The sequence below is a fragment of the Pomacea canaliculata genome, linkage group LG11, assembly GCF_003073045.1.
Source record: "Pomacea canaliculata isolate SZHN2017 linkage group LG11, ASM307304v1, whole genome shotgun sequence".
Classification (NCBI taxonomy): domain Eukaryota; kingdom Metazoa; phylum Mollusca; class Gastropoda; order Architaenioglossa; family Ampullariidae; genus Pomacea; species Pomacea canaliculata.
In genome coordinates this window covers 19,586,449-19,613,047 of record NC_037600.1, presented here as the reverse complement: position 1 = coordinate 19,613,047, position 26,599 = coordinate 19,586,449, and the positions used below count along the sequence as shown (strand labels likewise).

At 41.4% G+C, this 26,599-nt stretch overlaps 2 protein-coding genes across 12 annotated transcripts in view; both read right to left on the bottom strand.

Annotated features, from left to right (window-relative positions):
- Positions 1 to 123: 123 nt before the first annotated feature.
- LOC112575035 (monocarboxylate transporter 12-like) lies at positions 124 to 14,792 on the bottom strand. 3 transcript variants are annotated; one of them, XM_025256538.1, is made up of 9 exons: positions 14,512 to 14,792; positions 6,310 to 6,500; positions 5,925 to 6,012; positions 5,289 to 5,432; positions 4,503 to 4,947; positions 3,133 to 3,467; positions 2,503 to 2,640; positions 2,072 to 2,122; positions 1,301 to 1,799 (listed from the first exon to the last, which is right to left on the bottom strand). In XM_025256538.1, exons 2-9 carry the CDS (start codon positions 6,418 to 6,420, stop codon positions 1,519 to 1,521), a joined length of 1,593 nt encoding a protein of 530 aa, XP_025112323.1. In that variant the 5' UTR covers positions 6,421 to 6,500; positions 14,512 to 14,792; the 3' UTR covers positions 1,301 to 1,518. The 3 variants fall into 3 exon arrangements, with proteins under 3 accessions (XP_025112326.1, XP_025112323.1, XP_025112324.1); XM_025256539.1 differs by lacking the exon at positions 14,512 to 14,792 and adding an exon at positions 9,773 to 10,061; XM_025256541.1 differs by lacking the exon at positions 14,512 to 14,792 and having other exon boundaries at positions 124 to 1,799; positions 5,289 to 5,556; positions 6,310 to 6,363.
- An 847-nt stretch (positions 14,793 to 15,639) lies between these two features.
- LOC112575034 (ras-specific guanine nucleotide-releasing factor RalGPS1-like) overlaps positions 15,640 to 26,599 on the bottom strand; it is a 76,472-nt gene continuing 65,512 nt past the window's right edge. For all 9 annotated transcript variants that reach the window (XM_025256534.1, XM_025256528.1, XM_025256530.1 and 6 more), the window contains 9 exons: positions 26,067 to 26,160; positions 25,479 to 25,643; positions 24,904 to 25,076; positions 24,471 to 24,540; positions 24,006 to 24,111; positions 23,416 to 23,508; positions 23,078 to 23,183; positions 22,691 to 22,782; positions 15,640 to 22,395 (listed from right to left, as the gene is read on the bottom strand). In XM_025256534.1, coding sequence (XP_025112319.1) covers positions 22,366 to 22,395; positions 22,691 to 22,782; positions 23,078 to 23,183; positions 23,416 to 23,508; positions 24,006 to 24,111; positions 24,471 to 24,540; positions 24,904 to 25,076; positions 25,479 to 25,643; positions 26,067 to 26,160 — 929 coding nt within the window. In that variant the 3' untranslated portion in view covers positions 15,640 to 22,365. The remainder of the gene's footprint in view (positions 22,396 to 22,690; positions 22,783 to 23,077; positions 23,184 to 23,415; positions 23,509 to 24,005; positions 24,112 to 24,470; positions 24,541 to 24,903; positions 25,077 to 25,478; positions 25,644 to 26,066; positions 26,161 to 26,599) is intronic.

Sequence of the window (26,599 nt, the reverse complement as noted above, 5' to 3'; positions counted from 1 at the left end):
ATAATTGCACAATTAATTCTACATTACCAAATGAACAGTTGTCTTCTTTCAGCTATTTAATTCATCTTTCTTTTATCTAAATGACCTCTAAGACTTTTTTAAGCATTATAATGTGTGATTGCATTCTGGGGGGGGGGTGTACTTTTAAAAAGAAGACGGTTCCTACTGTGCTGTAATTTCTTGCACATTCTTTCAACCCTAATGCCTGTGATCAGCTAGACCTATACTCCCTGTACAGATGTTCCTTAGACTTGATGTTACAACATCAACATCATGTATGCAGGTTCCACCGCTTCAGTTTCAAGTCCAGGCACTTCCTCTGCCAAGTGCAAGACGCAGGTTTGCGTGTCCCACAGTAACATAGTAAATCCCTTGACTCATTCTTCTTGTCCAAAGGGTGGTGGCGAGGAGGGGACATCCTAGCCCTAGAGCGACAGTGCTCGAATTCGCATAACACTAGCCGGTGTGTGTGTTCTTGACGGTTAATTCGATACCTACCTTAAAAGGTGTGTGTAAAAGGTTTTGGTGCTGGGTAAAGGAGCAATATAAATGCGCTGTATTATTGTTATTATTCCTAGCGTACATCTTCATTAGTTGACCAGACTGTGGTGTATGTACTATCTCCTTAGGCGTGGAGGGTTTAGGAAAGTAGAGAGGGGGAAGTGAAGGGGTACCACCCTCATAAAAACCCCGAGAAAAGTGGGATCTTTTAACACCTCACTCCCTTAGGTCGCCGGCCTGTTTATTGACCTTTCCTTGTACAAGACTCACGTGCGAAATGTGAGAGGTGTCGTCCAGCCTTCTTTTCTGACGATAATCGCTTCTACAATATTTCTTCTGCTTGTTTCTCTTCTCTGACTCAATCGTTTTCTTACTAAGATTGGTATGTACAAGTGGCCGAAAAAATTGTCTTCATGAAGCCCATTTGTTTTGATTAGAACTTTATAAGATAAAATGTTAAGGCTTATTTTTAAAACTTCACATATCCCATGCACGTAACACTTGCTTATTGATAAAAACCCGTAGACTGGTGGTTAGTGCGCTGGACTGAAAGTCGCCGGTTCGATGCTCACTCAGGCTAGTAAATGGAAAACTTCACCTGCCCACTTCGCAGAAATTCTTATTTGTTTTTTGTTTTGTTTTTTTTTCATTTTCCCATTGGAAGGTGAAGGCAGCGACACACACACACAAACCAACGGATACTTCGAAACCTTTTAGGCCACAAGTATATGGGACACACATATATATATATACAGCATATGATGGCCACTAACATATAAATATCTTTGAAGAAGGCGAGTGCAGATAAAGATTTATTTAAACAGTATACTGCTATATAATTTTAAAGGAATAATTTTGCATATAAAACTTGTTCACACCAATAAATAAATGTATAAACCACACCACAAGTTTGTAAAATATCAGGTATTCAAACGTAGTGTTTACAGACATGACAGGTGAGTCACCAGCACTGGGTCTGCGCTCTCCACTCACGAGCAGACTCCTTCGACTCTTGGATTACACCTCCCGGAACGAACTCGCGGACTCTAATTCCCAGGTTTCAGTTAGTTCACTGACTGGAGGAGCTGTGGACAACAGGGAAGGATTGCTGGTTTTTCCCGTGAGAAAAGAAGACGCGGAGCCGTTACTGTGTTTTGTCACCAACCCGTCACTTTCGGCGTCTGCGTCGCTAGGAGACAACAAGGTTGTCTCGTTGAACTTTTCGTCCTTTTTCTTGTCATCGACTTTCAGAAATAACAATGGTATAACCGACAAAGCTGCCAAGGCGATCGTTGACCCTGAAAATTTACCAATCATATGTAGAAAAACTTCGTTTAAAATATGTTTATTTTTATTTCTTCTGAAACTCAATTAAGGCTTTGTGCAGAAAACGACACACGTTAGGGAAACTAAAGGAAGTAGTCCGCCAATCGCAAGATTCTAAGCAATCATTTAATTATTTCCTGGAATGATACCGTGGGTTTTCGTGGAGGATTTGGTGTGCTAGACCTCACCAGGTTGATCACATTCTCAACAACGACCACTACACATCCACTGCCAAAGGACTTACCTGCTATATGATAGGAAACTTTGTAGTCACCAAAGATGTCGTACATCAGACCTGCAAAATAAATAAATTGTATCAGAATTATATCTTTCAAAGTGTTTGGCGAGAATACATGTAAACAGATAGAGAAGGCCGACAGTATTCAACTTGTCTTTTAAAAACCCTGGCGCAACTAAATGCAGGAGAAGCATGCCAGTTCCTTCAAAATAATCCGTGTCAACATCTAGTCATCCCAATAACAGTCACCAGACAAAGGTTAAAAAGTTTAAAAGACCTTAGAGATAATACTATATTTGGCTTACGATAATATTTTTGATATATTACAAAATGTCGTATCTCGGCTAGCATGCCCGTGTTTTATGTCATCTCATGTGCGTTCTTCAACAAGCAGTTTTCGGTGAAATATTTTGTCCTCTCCTCTCTCAAGCCCCTACCTCCGATTGGTGGAGCGATGATATAGCCAACTCCACAGCAAAGCATTAGTGTGCCAAAAGCTACAGGTAGGTTGTCCATGCCCACCTGTGAAATGAGCATTGGCGTGACGAGCAAAAACACCGGACCATAGGTCAGACCTGCGGAAGAGCAAGTCAAACCTCGAGTTTTATTTATGCATAGTAATCAACAACAACAAATGGTGGTGGCGGTGGGGAATAGGAAAAATCTGGATCGTTTACACCTGTGTAACTGTCGCTGTAGCACACCCCAATCCGCCCACAGATACCTTCCATCGACATCATTTTTAAGTCACACTGACAACATCTCTTAAGTCACAAGTATGTGCGAGGATGTCTGTCGTCCGGTGTCCCCCATTGGCATTTGGGGCACACTTTTATCACAACAGCAAGAGCTCCTATATCAGAGGGACATGATCCGCTTGAAGACTATAAAAAAAGCAAAATTTTCTTCTGTTTTATTTTCATTGTGTGGAGCTCGGTACAAATTACGACTTTTCAAACACCCCGCTCTCCACAAACAAACATCACCAGGTACCCAAAACAAGACACACGGTGACCTTATCTGGGGAAATAGCTTCCACATTCTTGCTTCTACCTGGAGACACACACCGATTAGAAACTGCGCGAAGAAGAGCAGCTGCAGATTCAGTCCGTACAGCGGCAGCAGCAACAGCACCAGGGCCACGCACAGCTGCAGGACGAGGTAAATGGTCACGTGGTGCTGCGGCAGGAGGTTGAAGACGAAGCCGGCGGTGACACGGGAGACGATCATAGTCGTCCCGTACACTGTGTACAGAGCGGGCAGGTCCGAGAAGGCCACGCCCACACTTTGCGCGTAGGAGGGGAAGAGGATGGAGTTGACGGAGTAGCCAGCATAGAGGAGGAACTGGTTCAGACACATGATCCACATGAACCGCAGCCGCAGCAGGTTTGTCAGGCGCTGCCTGCAGTAAACAAAACATGAACATTAGCTGCCAGACGCTTTGCCTCTCTTCTTAAGGTCCAGAGGCTTTACTTCGCAAACTGCATTAGACGAAAAACATCCACAACATTTTAAAACAAAGACCACGAAGTTTAGAAACATGGCGATAAAGATGAGGAGGAATGGACGAAAAAAGCAGAAAGATGGCGACATAGAGGCGAGAAAGAACAATTCATGCCGGGCTAGCAGCTAGGGAAAATCAGTTATTCATTCGTTCATCTTTCGACTAATTGACTGGTCATGGGAGGCACCAGACAGCAGCTGACAAGAGCACCACCTAGGCCTGTCGAACAGGTCTGCACGGGACGACCAAAGTCACTTCGCCAGTCAGTTCTTCCTCCGTCCATATCAATGTCAACCACCCTTAAAGGCAGGGACGGGTGGTAACCAGCTAGTCAACATGCTCTGCTTCGTATTTTGTGAGAGAAGGTTCCTGATCACGACCGCGCTCCGTTATCTTTGAGAAAAGGTAGTTCCCAACTAATTGAAGGTGTGCACTTCCTCGCGTTGTACTTTTTTCAAGAATATCTCTGCTTTGCTATTGCCGTTGTTAAGCTGGAATTCGATCTTGTCAGTGCTGGGTTCAATTCCATAAGTAATTCCGTCTTTCAGTATGTTGGCAAGGTCTTGCGGTTTGTTGATGGTGCCTGCCATCGCCATCAACGTAGTATTTAAAGAGCACTTGTGTAGGGGCCGCCTCCCGATGGCTGGGATGTGTGGTGGTCGCTAATCTTTGCGCTCCTAAATTGTTTGGCACAGACCAATAAAGTCCTTTGTTGTTTCTTTCTTATAGGAAATAATTTGCCCACAAAGAATTCTAATTCTTCCATTTTTAATGTGTACCAACCACAATATAATAGTGAGACTTTTGAAAATTGATGTCTGTCTGACGTTCCACACACACACACAACCACATGATCCACAACCCAACCAATCTACACTCCACAATCAAGATAATCCATAAATACTCTCCAACCTCGGAAAAAAAAACACTAACATTAGTGACATTGTTTCATCTTTGCTTGGCTTCTCCACAGTCCACACAACAGAGTCAGTCAGCAGGACACTTCCCAACTCGGACATTTTCCAGTTCGTCCTCGACTCCAGGTTCGGGTCGCGCGTTAGTAGCATGTCGACCTTGACCAGCTGACCTTTCGCGATATCCTTCTTACGGATGCACGTGCAGGACGCGCTAGACCCCTCGCCAGGGGGCGTGAAGAGGAGGGCAGACAACACGCACATATGCAGCATTAAGGCGCCACAAGCAGCCAGCGCCAGGCGCCAGCCCTGCGTCTCGATCAGCCAGCGCAGAAGGTAGGGGCCCGCCAGGACCCCGATCCCAGGCGCCGCTAGGATGAGGCCGTTGACGATGACGCGGTAGCGGACGAAGTAAACGGCAATGAAGGTTACAGATGGCGTGTAGGCCAGACCCGAGCCAGTGCCTGTCAAGAAGAGAATATCAGAGATTTTTCTTTTTGGCTACGTCGCGTCGGCGTGAAGGTGTTCATCAAACATCCAAGAATTACTAGGAGAAAACTTCATGTTGTAGGAGTTTCTACATACCAACCGCTAAGGTCGTTTCCATGTCATGGCCTCGTCATTTTGACGGCATGTAACCCTAACCCTAACCCAAACCCTTTTGACGGCATGTCACTCCCACAGCACACTCACATGACTCTCACATCCATTCTCATACCACATTCAATGCATGGGTTTAGCTGCCAGCCACAATATTCCGCACTAAACAGACTCACTGGATCAAGTGACGACTGGTTCCACTCACCGGCAACGACGCCGTAGAAAAGAATGAGTGAGACGAGGTCAGAGGCGAAGCTGGCGGTGAGAAGGCCGAAGGCGATGAGCAGCGATCCCAGCATGATGGTCACTCGCGGGGTCACGGCGCTGCTCAGGACACCGGCAACAGGGCCTGAGGACAATGCACTACGATAAACCCTGACCACGTAAAGCTCGGAGCACTGTCCATGTGGAACGTGAGAACACGTAGCATAGACGTAGTCCACTTTGAACGTGCAAACGCATAGCGGTAGGCACTGTCCAGGCGAAACGTAAAAAATAAATAAAAAAACACACATTCAGAACGTGAAGAATGCGTAAAACTAAATACTAACAGATGAAACGTGGGGGGAAAAAAATGTTGATCACGTAGCCGGATGGTTAGTGGACTTTGGAATAAAAGGTTGCAATCCCCAGAAGCCTGAGACTAGAGAAATGCTCTCTCTATGCCAACCGAACATAACTGTTTACTTATTAACACAGTGCTGCAGTTTAATCAGGGGAGGTAAAGGCGAAAAAACGTACTTCGCCCTTCACATGCCGTGCCCTACGTTTCCTGTCCTTGCGGGTATAAGCGACCTTTGACCTTATTCGTGCTGAAAAAGACGAAAGGTGAAGGACCTACCCAGCAGTGTCTGTCCACACGCCGACATGGCGCCGATCAGTGCAATGACACCTTTGCTGCTGCCCTCAAACGCCTCTAGGAACTCTATCTGCCTCAAACAACAATAAACAAAAAAAGTGGTTTTTGTTTTGCTTTGTTTTACGAAACTACCCAACCCCTTGCACTACGTCTGCGCATGCGCAAACTTGTTCACCTCTTGAACAGCCAAGGACTACGAAGCACATTCATCACCCACATCTTGTAATGACCAACTTAATACAGCTTACTGAACAACATTAAAAATCAAATATTAATTATAATGATACGGTAATATTTTGGAAAGAAGGGTTGGAAGGGCGGGGGATAGAGAGAGAAAAAGTAGTTTCACAGACACCTCGGCTCCTACCTGGAATATTCCGGCCGACACAGAGAGAAAGGACTGTAGCATCATGTTGACCACTGTCGCCACCAGCACCACCCACGCCCAGCCTCTGTCGACATCCCGCTGGGGGTCCATGGCACCGTCCACTCTCAGAACCTAGCTGCTCCTCCGCCTCTGATCATCGCCCTTCGTTCTCGCTGACATTTAAGCGGCAACTGAAAGCGCAGCAGACGACAATTCATTTCCGGTGATACGCTCACTGCGCAAGCGCGTGAACCTGCACTCGCACCTCACTACCCTTCCAAAAAAGTTTACATCGATCTGGGGGAGAATACTTGCTTTTGTTACAAATTTATGTGTATTCATGTCACACTTAGTGATTCCTTAGGGTTTATACAGGGTAATGTCGACCTTTGACATCATTCGACTTAGGAACGTTTCCGAAATGGTGAGAGAAGTGAAGGGTGTTTGAATCTCTCCGACACCACACATCTTGTCTAGGATATAAGAGGTGAATTTCACCGAGCCTAATTATCAGTTAATTTTTTTTTTTTTTTTTTACCTAACACGAGCCCCGATGAATGCTTTCTTAATCTCTTAAACATGTTTATTTAAAAGGGATCATGATAAAAGGTTATTTCAGCCTGACACGACTAATTTGCTTGAAACCCAGTTATTAACTAAAGCCATTTCTTTTTATTAAAATTCTGACTGCCATTTGTGTGTATGTGAGAGAGAGAGATTCACCATGGTCAAAGGAGGGGAAGTGCTACACCTCATTCATACAGACAAAAGTCCCCACAAACTTCACGACTGGTAAAAATATTCTTCATCTTCTAATCTTACGACTATAGCAACAAAGTTTCCGCTTAACAATCAAATCTTCTCTCGATGTTTTGGTCAGGTAATGTGAACAGCGGAAAGCCTGGCACACGCTAGGATTGCCCCCTAACAAGCATAATCATCATCATCCATCATCAATCAATTATCATCCACCACCATCATCATCGTCGTCGTCATAATCAATCCATCATCATCAATCATAGTCATCCATCCTCCATCAAATCATCCATCAATCATCATCCAATCATCATCATCATCACACGTCGGACGACCCCTCGGTATGTTATGATTATTGTTATCTTTAGTACTAATGATACCGGTTCTGGGAGATTCGAGCAACACAGGTTTCTATTCTTCCATATATTCTGCATTCTTTTCTGCGCTGTCACATTCATGCATGTGACAACAAAAATCCCCATAATATCAACAAATAGTTACAAAATAAGACAATAGCTCTTAGGCATCCACCTCCCACTTCTTACCAAAAATCTCAAGATGTTATGGTGTTTAACACAATATATATATAATTATAATTAAGTATGCAATTAAATTACAAAATAATTAAGATAAGAATGGAAAGCCCCAATATTTCGTCTATAAAAAATCGCGGTTTTTAATACTCTACCCCGTTATTGCAATCACTAGGTCCGCCGCTAAAATGTAATGAAAGGTCTTAAATACTAAAAATCAATTTCGTTTAAACACCAAGACAGCAGCATCTGCCCTGACAAAGTGCATCGCTCGACTAACTACCGTTACAACACTTAGTTGTATGCTTTTACTCAGACAGCAAGTAGTCCCACTCCACTCCACGGTCTCGCATCCTCTCGACAACAGCTCGAACAATCCCAAAAGTTTATCGTCGCTGACTTGGACCTTCTTGCACCATGACAGTCCGCGCTGAACTCTATACAAAGGCCATTTCCTTCACTCCTGCTAGCACTGGTGCAAAATCTTGTCTTCGGGCCGTAGTTTCCCGGTAAAAGAAAGTGCGCCGTCGAACACTGAATTTCCAGTCCTTAAATTAAACCACAATTTATTTATATATACACACATATATACCTCACGAAATATGAGTTTGCTTCCAACTAATTCATTATAGCCAAAGTAACCAATATAAGCTCCATCAAGCAGTCTATACAAGCCCCTACGAACGATGAGGTAATCCCTACCCTTTCACTGTAGCGAGAAAGGATTCCCTACCCAGAATCGAATTCCCAGCGAGGAATGCAGACACTGGGTCTTCTAGTGTTGCTGAATGATTTAGCAGACATTTTCGTGGTTTTTTTTATTATTATTTTTTTTTAATCAAAACCCAAAATAAAGCATGAGTTGTATGTGTTTAGCTTTTTCGTGTTATTTTTTTATTTAAATTTGACTTGTAGTTACTTTTTAAGCAGACGATCAAACACCCACTCGCGCAGTGATATCGACGAAAATAGTACACTGTCCACATCTCTGCAACCTAAAAGTTGTCCGCAGACAGGACAAAGCATCAAGACGGGAGATAACTCCTTCGGTTCTTCCTATGCCTAGCAAGCGCTGTTGGTTTGAAGATTGCTTCCCTTTCCGGTATTATCGATGTTGAGAACCAGGTCAATAATGTATCTCTCCATTCCGTCTGACACAGCGTGCAGTTGGCAGGTACATCCTGGAACATACAGCACAGTCGCGCCGACTTCCCCCTGGTGTGCTGCCAGCACCGCAGCTCATCAAACGGCGCAGGTTCTGCCCGACTGTTTCTCTGACTAGTCACGGTTAATTAACTTTCGTAATGAGCCGGAACTGCCGGGAGTCCTCTTTGCTCGCACAGCTGTGTCCTATTTTACCGCTGTATACTAACGGGGTTAAATGACTTAATATAAGTACATCCAGCCAGCTTTTAGATTGCTCACTCCTGTCACACCGGGGCGCCAGGCAGTGTGGTGGTTAATTAAAACACTCGATTGTCCTCGCTGCAGTGAAAGGCCCTGGGTTCAGATCTCGTCTCTGTGTATGCACGAACAAATATCCCTGGACTGCTAGCAGGCGATTTTTTTCCAGTTAACTGCTAAAACGAGGTATGATACAAGAACGCTTCCGGTTTAGCCACATTCTTTGCTACGGCTCGCCGAGACTAACAGCGGATCACTTCGCAAGAGGCTAAGCGTTGGTCTTGGCAGACAGACAGCAATCCACCTATACACGTCCGTGGTGTGACACCTGTTCGTTGGACCAGACATCGTGGGTTTTCTCCGGTTTCCTCCCCTTTCCGTCTCTCCCAGATGATGATGATGAAAGGACACTGTACCAGAAAATTCGACTGTCTGGTTGGGCAGCTAGAATGGACCGTGCTGCTACCTTGCTGTGATTCTACACTATCACTGACCATATTCAATTCAATTCAATTCAATTTAACTTTATTATCTCACTAGGAGAAATTAACTTATAATTAAGATATATAAATCTTGCCAAATTCAATCAACCGTGCGGAGTGTTCAGTCACATATTCCGATTACACTGCGATAGAATAAATCATTAACATTCTTTCCGAAACTATTAAATGTTTCATTGCTAAGTATGCCATGAGATATGTGCGTAAATATTACATAGCTACCATAAATAATAATAGGTAATGCACAGGTCGCAATATAGCAACACTCACCGGCCATGGGTGTCATCCGTCTACATTCAACTTCGAATCACAGCCACGAATTTCGCCAAGTTTCTGCCGTTCTGACCCGTGAATCATCTGAGGATGATGAAACCCACTCTAGCTGGCTCCCTGGACCCCGATAGACCTGCCTTCATACACCCAGGGACTGGGAGGAGCATGGAAGTGCTACAATAGAGTAACTGCCCTTTGACACTTGCTGTGGATCGTGGGCAGCAGAAAGGTCAGTGCACAAGAAGAATACCACCATTGTCTCTAAATCTAATCAGTTCAGATACCAATACTCACACGTGCTTGCTTTGGACAAAGCCATGAGCTTATCCTTATTAAATTCTTACGAGCACTAGCCTGCTCCTTATTATATACCTACGAGCACTAGCCTGCTCCTTATTATATACCTACGAGCACTAGCCTGCTCCTTATTAAATACCTACGAGCACTAGCCTGTTCCTTATTAAATACCTACGAGCACTAGCCTGCTCCTTATTAAATACCTACGAGCACTAGCCTGCTCCTTATTAAATACCTACGAGCACTAGCCTGTTCCTTATTAACACTACATGGACTCTCTGACCGTACCTTTCTGCCAGGCAATGGTGCCACAGAACTCAATACGAACGAGGTATTTTCTTTAGACTGGTGTCCAATTGCAACATTCAATCAACATGTGGCGATCTTTGCTGTGCAGTGTGCAAATCAGTAGCTCGGGGGCGAGCGTGCCTTAGTTGAAAGCATGCTTTCACTACGAGCGTCGTCGAGAGCTACAAGTTCCAGTTTATTGACACCGAGTGAAAGTGTTTTCAAGTGAGTGAACGGACAAAGTCGCTTTCACAGTTACCGGTTCTTGCCAAACTAATGATTTTACATTGTCGGCAGTAGAGACAAAGCAAGACGAGGAAACCGAAGAATGTGACCTACTCTGATAGAGACCGACACGGTCTGCTAGCGTCTGTCTCTTCCACTTTTGTAGGCTGGTGGCGAGTACTGCGACTGCGATTATTGTCGATAGGTACCTTTCTGCACAAGTGCGCAGAGCTGGACAGTGGATAAGTTTGAGACAATAAAACTGTTTTCAGTCGTTTGATGTGTAGATGCACATACTTGCGCGTGAACAACAAACTAAATAAAAGACCAATCACAAGCCAAGTTAATAGTTAAAGCTTTTAACAAATAAACAGTTAAAAATGACATTCTTTTCTGTCTGCGCTGTATTTTATGTACTTAAATGATATATGGACAGACTACTCTTATTACTCGGAATAGTTTGTTCCCTACCTGTTTCGTGTGTGTGTGAGTGGAGGGGCGGCCTTAGGTATGTGCACCTGCACAGGGCCGCCACGCCAATGTAAGCTGAATGTAAAGCAGAAACACAAAATTAACGACACAGCTGATGCACGGCAATGTGACCGAAAAACATTGAAAACCATGTTAATTAGTATGCTGTGTTTACTAATGTTGTAAGAGTCGGAGAAGATAAAAGATACATATACTACATATGTAGTATTACAACGTTCTGCCGTCATGAGAATATCATGGGCCGCCACTTGGTTTTATTGACACTGGCGGGCGAAGGGGCTCCCGATTCTTTCGAGCCGCCCCTGATGTTTGTGTAGTGGGCAAGTCGTACAAACGGTTTTTTTTCAGATTAAGGCAAATCCTTTTTGCTTGAAATATATTTATGGATATAATCTGAACGTCACGAAAGTTTCTTCATATCGCTTGCAACCCCACGGACTAGGCATCCGTTTAACGTTTAGACATCGAGAGAGCAAATAACATTAACAGTACTCCTGCCTGTCTTTCCAAATTTAATTTTGGGACGGTTGATAAAACAGTAGCGATATTTTCCATCCCTCTCTTGATGTTCGTACATTCGTGGACGCCCTGAGTGTACTGCGCATGCGCTGAGTATCTGACGCACTTCCTGCACTGTGGCCCCACAGACGTTTGGCCCCGCACGTGCCGTGTGCCTCAGGCCCTGCGAGGGCTGCCTATTATTACATAAACCTAAACATTCGAAACAGCACACATCTTCCTATCGAGGAGTCCACATTGGGTCGCCTATGTTTCACGATTTACATATTCAATACCATAAATCTACCCGTACTGCTACTACTGCACCACCTACTGCTGTCAGATCAGTCAGGCACACTGTCCCCTTTGTCTAGAACTTCACGACGAACGGTTGATTAATTTAACTGAAATCTACACACGCGCACGGCTGGAATACGCATGTGCGTCAGAGGTCAGTGCAAATAAAGTGGCGGCTGTCTGCTGTTGCCCAAAGCAATGATCCGGATCCAGCCAGGGCCATTAAACAACCGACCCATTTAACCAACCCACTCCGTGCTACCTGCACTATCAGCCGTTGATGTCATACTGGTGCCAAGCTACCAGATATAATAATAATAATCATCGTGTAATTTGTATCGCGCACAATCACGCTCACGAAGGAGCGTGCGCAAGTAGGAAACATGGACAGAATACAAAGGACGGAAGGAGAAACAACTATGCAGACAAGTAATAAAAGACAAACATAAAGACACAAAGAGGAATCGGGGAACAAACAATAAAGATTGAAAATGTTCTAAATCTGCTGAGGATGATGAGTAGGCGGACTAGTCAACTGACTATAATCACAACTATTGACAACTATGTTGACTGGTGTAGGAGTAATGCTCGTGCAACACGTGTTTTAGTGCCCCTTTGATGATTCAATGTAGTGGTTAGGTGGCGGATTATGGAAACGAAGAGAATTCCGCTGTTTTGCAGTACATTAACTAAAAATCGGTTAACCATATGCAGCTGTTCTGATGACAGGGAGAGAGATACAATCAACATGAAATAACCAGCTCAATAAAACAAATAATAAAGAGGAGGAAATGCTACAAGAACGGCAGGTGTTCAGCGTGCAAACGTAAGCAGTCCAGCCGGTGTTCGGGGTCACCGGGATAAAGGTTAACGATGACCAAAGGCCATGCTCTTGAGTAAGCAGGTGCCTTTGTGCTCTTGAGTAAAAGGTCCTGATGGAAATCGAAGGTCGCGCGTGACTGATTGTCGCGTGATGCGATACGGAGGCTGCTTGGCGGTTGTTCCACGTTAGGCGGGTCTGCTGACCAACGCGTGCGCTACCAACCAAAATCCCTGTAAATATGTTAAGGTCTTTGAATGCAACAGCAGCTAGGTCAGTTACTTCATTAACATTCGATAAATTATCATTAAGAATTCACTGTCATTCTTTACTTACTATTATGGTTACTTTCAGTTACTACACAAATTGTTGAGGAAAGCCCGGTGGACATCTATTCCTTGTGGCCTCATTCCAAGTCCCTTTCTTATGTAACCAAGACGATCGACTTATGATTGTGCAGAACTGCATTCCCCATAGTGTAGAAACTGGTGGCGAAACTTTACCCGTGACAATCAGAATGTGACTAGGGAGGTGAGATCGAGGTCTGAATAATGAATCGGATCACCCTGCTCCTCTTTTTTTTTTTTTTTTAATAGGGAACGACTTGCAAATGGGAGCGTCCACAGTTAATCATTAAAAAGATTTTCAACCGTATGTGAAGAAACTAGTACGCCCCTCCGTAGACAAATATCAGGTTGTGAAGAAAGTTAACAATCTAAGAGGAAGGGAGAAGTAGAAACACAAAAATGAAGGTCGAGAACACACACACACAAAGGGTGAGTTGCATATTCTGCTGTTGTTCGTGAGAGTTCGTTTAATGCTTTACGAGACAAATAAAATCTGCAAAACATAGAAAGAACTTCTGCACATAAGATTGCAATCATTCGCCATACATACAAATATACACAAAAACACCCACACACACATATATATACAGGTAGTCCTCGGGTTACGACGGTCTCGAGTTACGTCGTTTCGTGGTTACGACGCTCATTCCGACTTACGAGGTCAGTGCATCAAAGAAAAGGAAGGCCATCACCATGGAGGTGAAAGTGGATAAAATAAGGCAATCTGAGAAGGGGGAAACAGCAACAGAAATTAGCAGGTCATTAGGACTTAGTCGTTCGCCTGTCGCTACGATTATCAAGGATAAAGATCGCATCCTTGAACACGTGACAGGATCTGCTCCTATGAAAGTGACAGTGATAACAAAGCGTACTGTACTGCACAATATTTTACTGTACTTATATTTCTTGATAATTATGTAGGGTACTGTGTTAGGATAGGTGTTTGGATAGGCTAAGTGTTTGCAGTACTGTACTGTTATTATGGTACAGTACTGTATGGACGTATGATCCGACTTACATCGAAATTCGGTTTACGACGCCGCGTTAAGAACGGATCCCCGTCGTAAGTCGAGGACTACCTGTATATACTTTCATGCCAAATTGCTCTCACATATATTTATGCTAACACATAACTTTGGAAAGTCCCATGCCCACACTCCTATAATAATCTACCTTGCACTCCTACTAGCACCACCCCTATACCCACCCACACACATTCAGAGGAAACAAATAGTCCACGAGAGCGAGGAAAACGTGAGGAACTGGAGTAAGATGGACATAATCACCACAAATAATGTCAACTAAACGATCGAGTGAGCAGTGAGCAGGACTGTTTAACCCTGACTCACAAATCTGGTCACAATTTTGGAAGATCGGTTATAGAAATCAACAGTCCGTTATATGTCGACAATGAAGCCGTTACGTACGTTCTAACGTCTAATTAATCAGCGAATAATTAGTATAATACTTACAGTCAACAGTACAGTCACCGGACGCATGTCGTCTGCTAGACAAAGGTCTCCATACTTGGTTGCTACACTAGTTTTCACTGAGACTTGTCCGTAGAAAGCACCTTGGGGGTATGCTCGTGATCAGAAGTGTCGTCGAGGGCATTTTGTTTGCTGAGGTCAGAGACATGAGAGACCCAGCGTCACGCGCTATAAAAGTCGCGGCACTCGCGCCATGCGTGTAGTCTTTGTTTCTTCGCTGCTGGGTGCAGCCACCACCGGCTAGTTCAAACTGGAGCGTTGGCAGGCTGCCATCATTCGATCTGTTTCCGGGCGAGAGGCCGGCTGGGACTAGCATCGAGTTCATGTTCTGCATCGCTGAACAGCTCCAATTATTGGATATATATTTTTTCATGCTTCACACACAGACAACTGAATCCAAACGATTTTATTTTTTTTAGGTACATCAGCCATGCAGGTGAGACAGCAGATGTATGCATGTAATTTATGCTGTATCCTGTTCTGTGTTTGCGACAGGTTATTAGCAAGTACAAATAACGATGTTCATTGGGGAAATAATGGTGCGGAGGGCGGCGGAGATATTTTGCCACCTTAGTGTCTGTATGCGTGTATGTGCACAACGGAGGATTGGCAAGCAGTGCATCATGAACACAAAACCCTGGCGCCCGTTTGGCGTTGTTGACCTTTCCCACCCACGACGGCTATACGAATATAGAAAATGCGACCTCAACCTTCCTTTAAAAAAAAAGTGAACGTCAAGCGCGAAACAAAAACCCAGAACTGAGAACACATTTTTGTAATGGTTATCTTTGATATTACAACTATACATGTGTATATAAATGGGCATATAGACAAACATCCGTCTTTAGATATGAAAGGGATGAGAAAAATGAAGGCTTTCACTTGGTTTCTGAAGCAATCACCTGCTACAAGACACCATTCATACATTTTGTCCTCTTTACTCTCTTCGCTTTATAAACACTGTATAAGCGGTGATAATAATCAACAATTCTGACAAAGAAAACAATCACCACCTTCAAAATCCTAAGAACTAATCAATGAGTCGATAACATGCAATGGTAATGTCACTCATTCACAGAGTCACCATCTCTTTGTCACAGACACACAGACTGGTCATTTCAACATTTTTATTGCATCATTGTTATAATGCAGTTACATTTGTAAAAAGAATACAAATTAACTGAATAGAACACCTTGGATGTAGTATGCATTTTAAATTAAAAAATCCCCCTAATAATAATATACCAAGGAGACAATAGGCCTGTCCTATGGGGTTAGTACTCAACAGTGTCGTGAGACATACTCTGTTTCATCTATCAAAGTGGAATGCAGTACACATCAAACACTGAGTCTGAGAAAGAGGCACTGGTGCTGCCACCTGCCACACAAGGTACTGTCGTGGCTGGGCGCAGCTGACTTGTTTTCATTGGCGTGTACTCAGTGTGTCTTTGCTGAGTAGAAAGGAACAAGTATCCAGTCTCATAAATATTTAGTGACAATAGGGTGAAAGAGATTGTAAGCCTGGATATGCTCTTTTCTTGTAATATTACCCAGAGCCAGCCTTGTCATGTTTTGCAGAGATGCTAGATATGCAGCATCAACTGCCTTGTTGGGTGTAGGTGTTAAAGTCTTATTGTGGTGATTGTGTTTAGTCAGTGTCCTTGAGCACAGTCCTGAAGCCATGTCAACTATTCAGAAAACAAACATGACTGGCAACGGAAAATCACTTCAAAACATGCCCATGAATTCCCAGTGAAGCCTGGCTTTGTTCTAAAGTGGCACACCCAATATCTCTTTTTCACAGAATTTACTAAAGGTTAAAAAAAAAATTAAAGTTTAATGTAGGAAAAATGACTAGAAATGACCTCAGATGGTGAAATATTGGATGCAGATTTTCCGTTGCCATCTTTGCCAACAGTGAAGTAGGCTTGGACATCCTAGGTCAAGGGTGTTTGACAATTTTCATGACTTGCCCATGTCATATCTTTGGTTAATGTTTGGTCACTATTTACAGACCAAGTTGTATTTATTTCTAGATCTTTTGGTAAACTAGAGCTTTTTAACATACATAAAACAGCCAAAAACATATTTTTTCAAATGAAGCACTATGAAAGGACGCAAAAGTCTGATAAAAATGTCACAATGAGAAAATAAGGAGCATGATGGGAAGAGCATAGCAAACATTAACCAAAGCTCATGAGCATCTGGGCACTTGAGAGGACCACTGTATGTGAGTTGTGCGCCTCCAAACAAGACTCAAATTATTGTAATGTTAATTATAAGGACTTTAAGGTGTTTTAGGTTGTGGGTTTTTGTCATTTTCAGTGAGAACAGGCAAAACCTGTCCAAGTTAACAGGTGCAGCCTGATGTCATAGTTTGGTACACTTTAAACAGCATGTTAATTGTGGCCAGTACACTGGTTTCCTTTCTATCTAGACTACAAAACCATGTCCATCCACATGCAAGGGCTGCAAGACTGGTTTTGCTGATCACCTGCATTACATAGGAATATACCTCTTTCTATTATATATATAGGAAGATACCTTTTTCTAATTACGTGATCTCATAACACTGTGTGGAGTGTTAGGTTGATGAGCAATATGGCACACGAGAGTACATACTATGCATATACTGAACACAGTAAGTAATAAAGGGATTTTTTTTTTTTCATTTTGCCTAAATTAATGTGCCCAGAACAAAAAGAGTTAATACAAATATGAGAAGACTGCTCTTTTTTCCCATTAGGTAGACATGCAATTGATTTAATTATTAAGAGCTTGAGGAGAATGAACAGGAAATCAGAGACTTATTGCAAGAATTCTATGACCAAAAAAAAAGAGAATGGCTAAACAATGGAATGGAACTTAAGAAATTTTGAAAACTTTACAGCTATAGAAAATATGCCAGATTAACAAAGCAAGGTAAATAGCATGCATCTGTATGTCAAAGCCATTTGAACCGCAAAAGTCTCATTATCCCCTGTTCAGAACCCTTCTGATATCAAGGATATATCCACAAAAGACTCATGTACATCATAAAGGGTGTCTTTTGTCTGCCAAATCTACAGCAGCTTACATCCTGAGTAAGGAATTTGGTATTCGGGACAATATATTACATCGTGGGCCTAAGATATGTCTTTCTGACGTACCAATCCCTAGCATTTCTGAACTGTACATTTTAAGTATCTCTAAACAGACATCGATAAATCACTGCTGTAAGCTGAATGGTGGAGAGCTTTCAGGAAACTACCACCTAACAATTTTAACAAAATTGCTTTACAAAACTAAATGAAAGGGGCATTGAAACTGAAAATACTAAGCACTTAAACAGCAAAACATCCAAAATTTCGTTTTCGAATGACACCCAGATTGTGAAACCTAGCTCAGTCTACGCATGAAATGCAGGAAGCAAAAATAAAAAGAAAGACCACCAAAGTGCATATTGAAAGACTTCAAGCATGTGAATTTCATTGATAGCATCTGAGACAGTTTAGCATGACACTCTCATTCCAACAAGGCATCTTCAAAGAATCCTCGTGTATGCAAATCTGCATGGAAATAAATGTGGATATTTGATTTTTTAATCTATGAACCTGATCCATTGCAAATAACTGTGTCACAAGTCAGTGATACAGAACTCTTTGTATTCCCACTAAAAGGTCAAACATATAATCAATAATTCTTTTTCAAAAATAAGCAACTGTCCCTCAGCATTTTACCCCGCAGGTCAACCAGAACACTGCATGCAACAAGAGACCACATTCACAACACATAGCAGTGAAGCGCTCAGTAACTACATTTAAAAAAATCTGTACATTGGCACATGACTGCTGGCATCACTAGCTGTAACTGGTGCTGACCTCTCACAGAGCAACTGTGATTGCAATACTAGCAAAACCTCTGGCAACATGTAATACTGGAAGACGTTGAGATGGCTGTCATTAACTTATCAATGAAAGCATTTTGCTGGAAAACAGAAACTGGCAATTTTGAGTATCTGGGCACATACCATCCCTCAGCTTCACTAGGAAGTATCTTCTAATGTAACAAATAATAAGCAGCAGGCAATTTTAACTGCTACTGCCACTTCATCCAAAAAAAAAAAAAGCACCCCCACCCCCCAAAAAAAAACCTGAGGTTCATGGTGGAAGTAACACCAGAGAGAGAGAAAGAAACCCAACAAAAACAGCATTTCAAACTCTCTTATGCAACATGGTAAAACGGTCTTATGGCCAATGACTGTAGAGGCAGTGAATGTAAGTGGTTCACATGTCTAGGACATTGCATTACGAAAATGGAGACTCCTTCCACAAACTTTACTTTCCCTGATAAATCAGGTGCCTATTTCTGCTGGGCAGGCAGGATTTGTCTTTAAAGACACGGTTGAACTAGCAATCATCTGCTCAAAACTTGTGCACGCAAACCATCATGGCATAAAAGTTAAAATACTATTTCTTGAACTGACTGATTTCTGAAGGAGATACAATTGGTACTCATGATCTTGAAACATGCAAATTTTCCTGTTTCACAACATGGCCACTCAGAATATAGAAAATCAATGTATCTTTCTAGGTATGTAGTAGATTGTAGTCATCTGTGGTATGCTAAATAAATACTAATCCAGAAGTACTAAAACAAGCAAGAGGACACAACATTCAGTCACTTCACAGAAGTGAAATGAGACTGAAATCACAAAATCAACAGTCACAATTCAGCATATAATCCTTCACTTAGTGTCAAATCAGTAATCAGCATGCTTATTGACAAAAAACAGCATGAAATAATAATCAGCAATTTTAATTCATGAACATGCTATCTTTTCATTACTGTCGCAGGCCTCAAATGAATTTTTCAATCGTTGCCTTATTAACTTGAAGATCCAAACAACACTTTTGCCTGCTTTCAGCAACTGGGCTGTACTCTCAACAAATCTTGAAACAGATTTAACCCAGAATTTATTGTATTTAGTCAAAAAAGATACTGGCACCTGCAAGTCACTCTCATGACTACAACTGGGAACATGTGGAAACCAACACACACCAGTACACATATACACATACACACGCTCTCTCCCTCCCATCCCACATGGGCAAAAATGAGTTTAAAATCCCCAGAAAACAATCCAGATACAATCACTTTAAAATAATGCATCCCACAGTTGCTAAATTGCTATGGCAGGCTGCAACTTAAAATGAGAAATATGATCAGGAGACTACTTTTGTAACATGCACTATGTGTATAAACTTTTAAAAAATTTGTCTTGAATTTTTTTTGTGTGAAGTGTTTAGCTTTTAAGAATGCTATTGTTACAATGTGTTATACATTTACTTTTTCTACTTATGAGGACTAAAAAAAAAATAATAATTACAGGATTACATGCACGCAGTGTATTTCAAAAGTACATTTAAATTATTTCAAGAGACAAACAAAATTATGTCCATTATTTCTGTTTTGTTTTACACCACCTTATGTGGTGGATGGCTCCAATTTTTTTCTGCCAAAGTTTGTTGCAACTGATTTTACACCTAAAAGATGAAATAGGAGAAAAAGGTTTTTATAATTTTGTAGTTTACAAACTTGGGTTCAAAACAAACCTATGAAAATTAAAACTCACGATTTTGATGACCAAATTAAAACAAACTTCTAATTTACCCTCCCAGACTTATTCCAACAGAAACAAGCAGGAAGAAAATAGTTTTAGAGTTCACAGAGTGCAGCACAACCACAAAGTAGCATGTAAAAACCAAAGGTAAATATATTGCATAGTGCCCGGGGAGATCTGGCTATTGGAAGCACTTGCGAGAGGATGCTGAGTATATTGGTACATATGTACTTTGAAGATGAGCATTTGTGTACGCTGATGTATTCTACAACAGACCAGGAGACTTGTACACTCTCAGCCATTAAGTGCAGGAACACAGTAAGACCCGAGTGTAAGATGCAAGAATAAGAACAGTGCTTGTGAGTGACAGAAAGAGATGGTGTTTGAAAGCAAATAATTCCTCATAACCCTAGAGGCCTAACCTGAAGCTCTGCATTGAAGGAATGAAATAAAGACAAAAAAAACATGCAGACAGCAAACTGTCTCAAAGCATTAGCAGGACTTTGTGTTCAGATTGGGCTGCCCTCAAGACTGCAGTGAACTGGAGATCCTATTACACACACCTTTTTTTCCCCTCCTGCATCTGATTATCAGTGGTGCATGCATACTTGCACCATGACCCCACCCATGGTACCAGCACATTTCTTATGCATCAGTAACCATCACAGCTACCAGATCACTGGGATGCTGCAGCTTGTCATAGTACCACAGCTCATGAAAGATGGAAACTCTGTTTTTTTTATGTAGTCTGGCTGATAAGAAAGGTCTTTTCATCACAGCTTTATCAGCCTTTGACCATGGGTGTAGTCACTTGATGATTTTACTGGCCTGAGGTGACAAATGTGGTTTAAGTTAAGAATCTGAGAAGACAAACTGACATATCCTGTTCATGCAGTGTCGGCACTGATGATGGCGACTGATTAATCTTGGACTAGCTCATAAACAAATTATGGTAACAAAGATGTATATCACACATCGGTAATAATGCAATAGTACCAAGTAACTTCTCTTCATATTTAACATTCATCACGGAAAAATACTGAAATTTCATATTTTCTACAATGCCGTTTCAATGACACAGTACTAGATTTTTTTTTTATAATGGAGTCTAGCTTTGATGCTGTTTGATGGCAATACAGTTCAAGTGCAAAAGCCTTGTAATTTACACCAAAAATGTGCGCAAAATCTGTACAATGTACGTAAAAACACAGATGGCTTTCTGTTGGATATGCAGGACTCCTAAGAGGCACCTGGTTATTACATCCACAGCCTGTCACAACCCTTGAAAAATTACGCCACTTAATGTAGAAACTGATTGTCTCCTTCACCATGGTTTGGCCACCATGTCCACTTGAAAGTCTCCTGAATTCTGGGCAGCTGTACAACTCCTCAGGGATGCTTTTACAGTGCAGACACATAGAGCATGTGGTTTCTCTCCCACAAGTCTTCTAGCACATGGAGGGCACAGTGCATGCAGAGAAACGTCTTACCGCATCAGAAGGCAAAGGCAAAAATAATGCTTCCTTCTGAAGACACAGAAGGTCAAGCGTTTTCTCTCAAACTGAGCAAACTAGGTCGGTCACCAAGACAGAAAAACAGAAGCATTTTGAGCAATGAGAGGCACCCTTTTTTCCTTCCTGCAGCCAATGCAGCAGTAACTTTACAAAGTGCTTGATGCAGTCAAGAGTATAAGAATATTAGAATCTCATATTCAGCGCAAAACTGTCAGCATAATTGAAGCCCTGGGCAAAGAAATCTTCACAAAGTATTGCCTTTGACTCAACATGAAGATCCCGCGAAACTTCGTTCCATCTAAACATTTCAGTCAGAAGTTGAATGTAGTCATGGGAGACTACCAATGGTTTTCAGGTTTAAAAAAAAAAATGAACAAATCCAAAAATAATTTAAGAATGTGATGGAATGATTTTTTCTCTCTCCCTCTTTTTTTTTTCTTTTTTCTTTTTTTTTTTTTTGTTGTTGTCATGCACGAACAGCCGACAGTTCGATCGGATGATGAGAGACGCTAGTGCAGCATCTTCCCCCTACCGGTCACGGAATGGTCATTGAGTTGCGTCCCTTTCTGCAAGGCCCTTGAACTGCAGAACCCACTTCAACCTGACAGAAGCATGCCCTGCCCAGCAAAGGTATCAGGCCCGCTGATTGGCTGCCAGGGCAGTTGACTGTTGGTCACATGACCAGCTGGTCTAGTCCACAGTATTTTTGTGGTGCACACCTCAGTCGAACGACATTAAGTTCACTGGTTGCTGAAATAAAAAAAATCTGATGAAGTTTCTCATTTATGCAGGTTTTATAAAGTACTATGTCCTATATTTCTAATAAGTGTTTCAAATTCTTTGTCAACAATAAAAACTTTTTCATTCATAATCTTTGTAATACCATAATGTGTCTCCTTCAACATTATTGGATGATCTGTCTGCTGTCCATTGTGCAACATTTGTTATTGTCAGCTTTATGCTGTTTTGTTTTCCTCATGAGCAGTCTGTGGACCCTAAATCATCAGTAAATATACAATTTTAACAGACAAAAAAGGAATGGTACCCTTGGTGTATATCTTTTGGAGGCTTCATTAAGGTGTCGACACCACTGCAAGGCAAATGACTGTGTCCCTGCTCGAAATTTGTAGACGTTACCTGCCAAAAACCAGCCCAAAATCTATTTTAAAAACATTCTTGCACTGTCTGCTTTCCAGATTAAACTTAATCAAAAGAGAGGATTGCAGTTTAGAGAGGGACTGTCATTTGTTTTAAAAAATTGACTTATGTACCAACGTAAGAACTAAAAATGTTGGGTGAGTATAAATTCACATGTTAAAAGAAAGTGAGAGAAGGAGGAGTGGAGGGTTGGGTGGGGGGGGGGAAGAGATAAGGATAAATCAGAATGGAAAGAGCGAGAATATATGTGTTCTCTGTTACAAATGTGCCGTACCTCTAACCGGGTCAGTAAGCTGGAATGCATCAGGTTGAAGCGGGTTATCTCCCATGACTACCATCCACCCGACAATGGATGTCATTTTGCTAGGGTTAGTTTTGAACTGAAATGAAACAGGGCGCCTTTTCACCAGCACATTTTCATCAAAATTTCCTGACATGAGGAATTCTTAAAGAAGGCAGATCAATACAATCCAGATGAAACTAAACTGACAGGGAACTTAACTGGTTAGAAACCAAAACTAAACAAAATTTCAAAGGGTCTCATGTTTAACAAAATAAAATTTCTTGAGAAATACAACAATGAATGCAGGGGAAAAAAACCAGACTGCTTACACTACTACGATCTGTGCCTCGGAGTGACTTGGCAGCATAAAGAAGAATGTTGGTGCCCCATAGTGCCATCCAATATCGTGACCATGATGACACCTGAACATAGTCATTTGTCACCTTCAGATTGAAAGGGATTGAATTGCTAAATCAATAAATTTACCCAGCATGCAACCATTTCCAAATTTCTCAAGGTTAACTATTAGCTTTGGTATTGATACCCTTTGTCAGAACTGGATCAGAAACCATAAAAAAAACACCCACAGGTAGCACTGAACTTGGCTAAGGGCATTTTAGCAGCCTATGAAATAGTAGGAACACTTTTTCGAAACACGGCAATCATTTTCTGCTCTCATATTTGCACAGATTCCATTACAAAAATGATTTACGAATGCATAACATAAAACAAGAGCCATGTGGAAAAAGAAAAGCATACACAAGATGAAATCTGAACTCACAACATCCTATCCTAGCTGTATTGGCAATAAGTACTTAATGACTGTCCCAGTGAACTGCCTTCAGCGACCAAGAAACAACAAATAAATCTGGACATGCCTTTCAGGACACATTAAGTACTGAGGACAAGGGTCACTTACTGTTGGTTTCTTTCCCTCTTTGAGTAGCGTCTTTCTCCTGACACAACCCTCGCAGGAAAAACTGACTTGAAATTCTGTTTTTTCATCTGTGTCTTGCCAGTGGGCACTGAAGTTTACAATAACACCTTAAAAAGTCTTAACTGCACAATCTGTCAATTTAATCTCAATTTAACTAAAGAATTTATTCTATTGTACTAGCTAGAAATGATTTTATAAATACAAGGTAAACTGCCTTATTTCAGCAAAATGGAAAGCCAGACCAAGAACTCTTACTGTATAGCTATAAATATCCACAAATTTAAAATAAGAACTGGTTTTGAAAAAAAGACTAGCACATTACTGTTACACAATTCAAAAATTATTTTTTCATATTATGATAGATACTGTGGTCCTTTCATGACCAAGGTTACTATTGTTATGATTTAAAAGGACAGTTCTGGGGTTTCAAGAGCACAAAAGACTTACTTATTTTTAGATGAAGGCCAAAATGTTTCCTGATCACTGGAGCCAGACTCGACGACCTCTCTGCCCTCTCCTTTTGTGAAAAAAACATACAATATGCAAGGTTACCATCACTTAGACAATTCCACTCCCATAAACATGACTACTAGGATTAAGTAACAGTCATCAAAGATTCTTTTTTGAAATTTCTTCATTGCTGTGGTATTTTGTGGTAAACCGATACAATTCACACTTTGCATGTGACACAACATAAAGCTGCTATAGCATGATTTGCAAAACAGAAAAAAATACATCTTAGCCAGCTAAAACTTTCAAAAAAGACTGAAACATGAAATGCACAGCAGATGGCAAAATGCTAAAGCACCCTCACCCATCCCTCCCAAAAAGCGTTAAAAATATAAGTTACCAAAAAAAAAAAAAAAAAAAAAAACCTTACCTGAAAAAGAAGCTTGGATCTTGCTGCACACAGAGCCATCACTAGAGGCACATGGAGACTCCTCCAGAACACTATCGTCAAGCAGGTGGCGAATGCCTTGAACGTAGGGTGCTGTGGCTCGTGATGGCAGACTGTAGGTTCTCTCAACTTGTGGATGCGTACAACTCATAAAACTGCAGACACACCATTGATTGCTTCTTCTTTCATCCATGCAAACAAAGATAAAATTGTACAAGATGCCTCAACCTAGTAACCATAAGGACAGTGAGCTGTAATTTGTTCACTGTATCTAGGACATATACATGGAGCCTCATGTACTCTTCTCGCTGATCATAGTTTATCTTCTATCATAAATCAGATCCCATCTGCTGCTTATGCAAAAAGAATTTTCAGTCACTCAACTAGACAAGCCTCAAATTTCTGCTTCAAAATGAAGATAACTGACTACCAGAATACAGAGGTCCTCCCCGCACGCCCCCCCACCTCTACCCCAGCACTCAAAACAGGATAAAAAAATATCACTCTTAAATTTTCTTGCACACTAGTGATAGATGATCCCTGCAAGTATCACTTACTTTGCACTTAGACTTTTTGTTTTGCGGTGAGAAGTGGTGAGCCGACTTGTACAAAGTTGCCTTGGTTCTGTTGCTGGTGAAGGTGGCAGGACTGAAACGTCTTCTCGCGAGGAGGTATTGGTGCCCACCTGTCCTGACATTGGTGGTTCCAGTTTCAGTGATAGCCTGTAAAAAAAAACCCACAGAAATCTGCTGTCAAGGAAAAGAAAGTGGTAAAAACATTCAAAAAGAAAAGTTATTTTTGTCTTCTAAGTGGTATCAGCTTCCCAGGTAACCTGTAAATCTGTGAGACAAAAGAGAAGGTGAAAACAGCAAATTTATAAAAGATACTAGTCTTTCTTTCCTCCAAATAATGGACAAACATTGCTCTCAAACATTATGCTTTTAGAGACAAAAAAAGGTTCTCCTTCTCTTCGAGTAAACATATTTTTGTACATACAAGCTTTTGGATAATTGCCAAACCACATACAACACAAGCATAGTTTCAAGAATCCCACTAGATCCTATATAAGACATAATTCTGTCAAAGCATAAACTAATCATTTTTTAAATAATTTCTTATAAGGTTTCCTTATACAGATCACCTACTTGTAGTTATCATCTTCAACAAACTTCTGTAGTTCCTCGATGTAGCGCACAGACTTCAAGTAATTCTGGACATGGTCTAGCACCTGTAGATGATCTATCAAACAAAAACAGAAGTAAAAGAAATGGTTACATGCCTAAGTTCTTGTTGCAATAAACAAGGCATCTGAATATAATAATGTCATCTTCTCTCAAAGGATATACATGTAGTATGACCAGTCATCCATTCATAATAAATAAATTTTTGTTTTTACCTTTACTAGATTAAGGAATAATAAAATAGCAATAAAAAGTTAAAGTTATTAATGAAATGTTAATTTGCCTAAAGTCAATCCTTATTCTTCACACAAATGTGCTGACAACTATCACAAATTTATTTTCTCTAGTACGACAACAGAGAAGGGATGAAGGGTTGCAATTTCTGCAGGGGAAAGCATCCTGTTACAAGTTACTTCCCTTGAACCACAGCCTGAACAAATTGTATTTGCATACTCATTTTTCTTACTGTTGAGCAAGACTTAGTGCAAAGTGTAACA

Bases quoted from the DNA above. Each gene is read 5' to 3' on its own strand.
- LOC112575035 (XM_025256538.1), bottom strand. From the start codon at position 6,420: ATGGACCCCCAGCGGGATGTCGACAGAGGCTGGGCGTGGGTGGTGCTG. The intron at 6,013-6,309 runs GTAGGAGCCGAG...TGTTTGAGGCAG, and splicing joins TGTCGGCCGGAATATTCCAG to ATAGAGTTCCTAGAGGCGTT. The intron at 3,468-4,502 runs GTTAGTGTTTTT...TGTTTACTGCAG, and splicing joins GATGAAACAATGTCACTAAT to GCAGCGCCTGACAAACCTGC.